This window comes from Ahaetulla prasina, chromosome 3, assembly GCF_028640845.1.
Source record: "Ahaetulla prasina isolate Xishuangbanna chromosome 3, ASM2864084v1, whole genome shotgun sequence".
In the NCBI taxonomy this organism is placed as follows: domain Eukaryota; kingdom Metazoa; phylum Chordata; class Lepidosauria; order Squamata; family Colubridae; genus Ahaetulla; species Ahaetulla prasina.
In genome coordinates, this window is record NC_080541.1 from 105,405,236 (window position 1) to 105,410,903 (window position 5,668).

The following is a 5,668-nucleotide window of genomic DNA, read 5'->3' on the forward strand; positions in this document are numbered from 1 at the left end:
CCTGGGAGGGGTGGTGTGGGGTCAGTCAGTCCTTGAACAACTGGTTTGGTGAACCGGATTAAAATTAACATCTGGTTCACCCAAACCAGTCCGAACCAGCTGAATCCCACCCGTATACCTGCCTTTGATGGTACATTTCTTAATCTTCCAGAAAAAAATGTGAGGGATGAAAATGATTTCACCCTCCCTCCCTATATGACCATTCACTTCATCTGTGAAGGCATCACAGATAGTCCTTCTTATCACTGAGGACCATAACTGCCTTCAGCACAGGTACTATGTAGGGGACCATTCCGACCAGTGAAAGATTCACTTGTGGGGCTGTTTTCAAGGATGGCTCTTCTCCGCCTATCCGCAGGACCATTTGTTTGTTGGTAATTTGATGGATGGGAATGAGAAACATCCAGGGGTGCTCCTTAGAGGGAGGATCTCCTACAATTAACACCAAAAGGCATTTCATTTTCCCATTTTTATCCAGATAGATACAGGCAGTCCAAATTTTGCTCATGTGACTATGGGGATGCTGTGACACTCATAGTGCAAGGACCAGTCACTTTTTTCAACGCCATCACAATTTCAAATGGTTGTTAAATGAATGATTGTAAGTCATAAACTACCTGTAGACAGATAATAGACATTGTTCCTTCAAGTCAGCATTGAAGTCTGGAAACTATCCTGGACGTATCCATGCAGGGTTTTTTGGCAAGATTTTTGGTAGTCCTCGACGTACAACCATTCATTTAAGACCAGTTACAGTGGCATTGAAAAAAGTGACTTATAATTGAGCCTCATAGTTATGACCGTTGCAGTATCCTCGCAGTCATGTGATCAAAATTCCGGGGCTTGGAACCAGCATGTATGTAACAATAGTTGCCGAGTTCTGGGATCAAGTGATCGTCATTTGCATTCTTCCCAGCCAGCTTCTGACTGCAAAGTCAATGGAGGGGGAGCTGGCTTCAGTTAATGACCAAGTGATCCACTTAACAATGGCACTGATTTGTTTAACAACATGGGGAAAAAAGTCATAAAAGTGTCACAACTCACTTAACTGCCTTGCTTAGAAACAGAAATTCTGGTCTCAATTGTTGTGGTAAGTTGAGGAATAGCTTGTAACCTCCTCTGACTTCTTTGTAAGGCAGAGTGAGAACAATGTGTCTAAGATCACCCAGATCTGCCTTGGTGCCTAAGGCAGAAATACAACTCATAAACTCCCAGTTTCTAGCTTGGTCACTACATCAAATTGATTCTACTTTATTAATAGTAAATAATATCCACTTTTAAATGGATAAAAGTTCCATTTCAATTATATGTGAACTAGTACAATATAGCAAAAAAAAGAAGAAGCTATTTTTTGATTAATTGGGAAGGGTTAGAAACTGATGAAAGAGGGGTTTTTTTTTGCATAGGATCATCGTATTGAGATGCTCATTAACACATTCTCTCCACTAAGTCTCTTTCAGACAACATGGTAATGGCCAAGACCGGAGAGCTAATCTAGAGGACTCCAAAACATTTTGATAACTTTTCCACAATACAACTGCCAATTCATGCAAAAGGGGAAAAAAACAATGGAAATTTATACTTTGCAAGTTTCTGTTAATATGACCAATCTTTGTAAAAATAATTTTAGGCCTAGGTGAACTCTTCTTGGTCTGGTCTATCTCCTAGTGTTGGCAACAATCTTGCAAGTCTGAATGTGCTTCCCCTTCTCTCTCTTTTATATTCAAGTGAACAGAACAGAGTTGGGAGGGACCTTGGAGGTCTTCTAGTCCAACCCCCCCCCCTTTCAGGCAGGAAACCTTATATACCATTTCAGATAAATGGCTGTCTCTTCTTAAAAGTTTCCAGTGTTGAAGTATCCACAACTTCTGGAGGCATTTCATTCCACTGATTTATTATTTAAACTATCAGAAAATTTCTTTAGTTCTAGGTTGCTTCTCTCCTTGATTAGCTTTTTGTCCATCTTCAGGTGCTTCAGATAATAGGTTGACCCCTTCTCCTTCATGGCAACCCCTGAGATATTGGAACACTGCTATCATGTCACCCCAGTCCTTCTTTTCATTAAACTAGACATACCCAGTTCCTGCAATCATTCTTCACATTTTAGTTTCCAGTCACCTAATCATCTTTGTTGCTCTTCTCTGCACTCTATCTAGAGTCTCAACACCTTTTTTACATCGTGGTGACCAAAACTGTATGCAGTAGTGAGTAGGGGGGTGCCTACCTGAAAGCTATTTCAGATGGGGCCAAAGCAGTAGTTATCTACTTGTTGCCTTGGGAATAGATCTTCCCTCCTCCACCAAAGTCAATCTCTTTACCTTCTACAGGTGAGATGATCACTGAATAAAAATACACTATCAAATATAGAAGCAAAACCTATTTAATTTCAGCCATAACATTTTGGGAAGTGTTTGAGAGAACTGGTGTGTTCAAGCAGCAGTTTGGTGGGTTTGAATGCAGAATGAATACTTTGCCTGTTCCTTTGTTGCCACAACAAGATTTTCTTGGATTTATCTCTGTTAAGACTAAGGCACTTACAATGCTTTATGGGCATGTATCTTTCAGCTATTGGCTTTTCCACTTTTGAGCACTAAATTTTATTGGGCATCTTCCACTCTCCACAACTAAAAACCTCAGAAAACTTTCCTTTCTTTTGGAAGCAGCAGCAGCAACCACAGAGAACAAGCCAGAAATGATCAAATGCCTCAGCCAGGGAAGCACTTCCACACCACCAGGACATTTAAAGGACAGCGGTTGCAACTCGGTGCCAGGTTTGGACAAAGATTGCATTTTGCAGTTCCATGCAGTAACCTTTGCAAAGATTCCATGCAGTTACTCGCAGTTAATGGTCAGATGCTACTTTAGAAGTGGAGAGGCAACTAAAGAACAAAAAGAAAGCTAGCTAACTTTGTGGACGCTATCTAGCATTTGGCTGCTGACAGCAGCCACTTCTCCGGACTGAGAAGGATCGGGTGGAAGCCTCAATTTCCTGCGCCAATAGTCGAGGAAATGAGGGCGGAGCTGGCTGGCTTCCCTTCTCAGCGCTGCATCCAGCTGGGTGTGAGTGTGTGAGACTCTGACTCTGTTCCAGAGGGAGATCTCCTCCTGGGCGGCGGGCGGTGCTTCCCTTATTTCTCCCGGTTTTCTCCCCTCCTCCCCTCGCATGGAAGGCGCTATAAATGCTGCGACCGCCTGAACGGGAAACGACGACGGGGCACCCCACTTTCACTCGAAGAGCGCTCGCCGTGATCGCCCGCTAACATGTGGTTCCTCCTAGTGGCGATGGGCAGCCTGAGAGCAGGGCTGGCGTCACCCACACCGTCTCCGGCGCCGATCCCCTTAGGCGCGCAGTGCCTGGGCTCCGCCTGCTTCGGTTTATTCGGCATTGCCAGGAGTTTCGCCGAGGCGGGCGGCGTGTGCGAGGCGGGCGGCGGACACCTCATGACAGTCCGCTCCACTGTGGCGGCGGAGGCCATAGAGCTGCTGCTGAGCGACAGTCCCGGCAGCGCCTGGCTGGGCTTACGCCTGCCCGGGAACCACTGCGTCGAGCCGTCGAAACGCCTGCGGGGATTTCAGTGGGTGACCGGCGACGAGCGGACGGATTTCGACGCTTGGGACAGCAACGGATCGGACTCAAAAGTGCCCACCTGCGGCCCCACGTGCGTGGCGGTGACTGGCCAACTGAGGTGGCAGGAGCGCTCCTGCAACGCCTCCGCCGAAGCCATCCTATGCGAGTACAACTATCCGAACGGGACCTGCGGGCCCCTGCCGGCCGCCTTGCCGGTCACTTACCTCACGCCCTTCGGCGCCCGAGAGAGCGATCTGGTGGCCTCTCCGCCGGGCACTACGGCGGATGTGCAGAGTTTGGGCGCCGTTCTGGAGTGCCGCGCTCAGGGCAGCAACGGGTCTTTGGAATGGGGTTCAGCCGCACCCGGCGCCTGGGATTGCCAGTTGCAAAATGGGGGCTGTGACGATCAGTGTCATTTGGACGAGCAAGGGAGACCCCACTGCACCTGCCCGGAAGGCAAGACGTTGTTGGAGGACCAACGGAGCTGCTGGTCCCCCTGTGCCACTTTAGGATGCCAGCAGCATTGTGAGCCTCAGGGTGACTCTGGGGTCTGTATGTGCTTTGAGGGTTATGAGCTGGATTCCGATGGCAAGAGCTGCTTGGACATTGATGACTGTCAGGCCACACCAGCGGTTTGTGAACAGGAGTGCATTAACATCCAGGGCTCATATAAGTGCGACTGCAGGCAAGGCTATGATCTGGTGAAGGGCAAATGCCTCCTAGAAAAATGGGAGTGCTTTGATTTAACATGTGAACATGACTGCAACCTGGTTGATGGGGAGTATAAATGCATATGTTCTGAGGGATATATTCCAGACCCCAAAAGTCCTCATAAGTGTCTCCGAGTCTGTAACCAGACTCAATGCGCTGCACAGTGTGACCCTCACAATATATATCAATGCTATTGTCCAGAAAACTTTATCTTGGAAGTGAACATAGATGATATGACAATATGCACAGACATCAATGAGTGTGAGTCTGGATACTGTGGTTCCCTGAAGTGCATAAATATGCCTGGCAGTTACAACTGCATCTGTCCCAATGGACTTATTCAAGAAGAGGACAGCCTCTGTGAGCAGCCATCAGAAGAACCAGAAGAGTTTTCGGGTGAAACGGAAACTTATCCCAAATCACCTGTTCCTCCTTCTTTTGCCCCACCAAAGGATGGCAGCAGCCGAGGGACATTGGTTGCAATCATTGTTAGCGTCACCTTTACGGTTGTGATGTTGGTGGTTATTATCTGCTACCTGGTGAAGAAACGCTTTGCTGCACAAAGCATATCGGACTACAAATCTCAGCAGTCTGAAAGTGGTGTGGCACTTCAGCATGTTAGTTCAACATGTGACTCTTCCAGACAGAAAATGTAGGAAACATTCATATTGGAAAGAGAAAAGAGACAGGAATTTTAAAAACTGCAAGGAAATGTTTATGAATTTGTGGGGGGGGGAGTCCTGTGCAGATGCTGTTTAATTCATAACTGCCTGCATGAACTCTGAAGTAATATTTTCCTTTCATTTCCTGAGAGTTAATTGTCATGCCGTGAGAGCAATGTTAATATTTGACACTGACTTATAATGTGAATCCCACTTGTGCAGAGAAATGGAGTCTGGGGTGCATTTAGGTAGGATTTCAGTCCTATCCTTCTTTTCTTTAAATGCAACATGATTGGTCTATAATTTGCTGTACAGGCATGATGCTGCCTGTGTTGAAGATCAAGATCAAATGAAATGGAAGGGATATTAAACTCTTCTACAAGTATTTTGTCTGGAAGCTTTCATTGTTAAACATATATTTCTAATTCACAGCTTTCACCTTATTAACATTACTGGACAACAATTCTATGTAACAGTCTTGACATAGTCTCTGTGAATGTTGAAGGAGTTAGCTATCAGCCCATGCCAAATTATCCATTTAATTTGCAATACACTACTATGCAGCCCCATTCTCCTCTCTCCCCCACACCCGTTTTTTTTTTTTTTTATTACAGATTTGGGCTTTTACCTTCTTTATTAGACATTTGGTTTGTAATACAAACTTTCTGTGTTGTCAAAATAGTTTTGAGTACTTGCTGTTATAAGCACAACTACTTTATTGCAATAT

At 45.7% G+C, this 5,668-nt stretch overlaps 1 protein-coding gene across 1 annotated transcript; it reads left to right on the forward strand.

The window, feature by feature from the left end:
* Nucleotides 1-2,754: 2,754 nt before the first annotated feature.
* Nucleotides 2,755-5,117, forward strand: THBD (thrombomodulin). Its single transcript, XM_058177896.1, has one exon. It carries the CDS (start codon nt 3,262-3,264, stop codon nt 4,933-4,935), a length of 1,674 nt encoding a protein of 557 aa, XP_058033879.1. The 5' UTR covers nt 2,755-3,261; the 3' UTR covers nt 4,936-5,117.
* Nucleotides 5,118-5,668: the final 551 nt, after the last annotated feature.

Excerpts from the sequence above, each read along its gene's own strand:
- THBD (XM_058177896.1), top strand. The coding sequence starts at position 3,262 with ATGTGGTTCCTCCTAGTGGCGATGGGCAGCCTGAGAGCAGGGCTGGCG.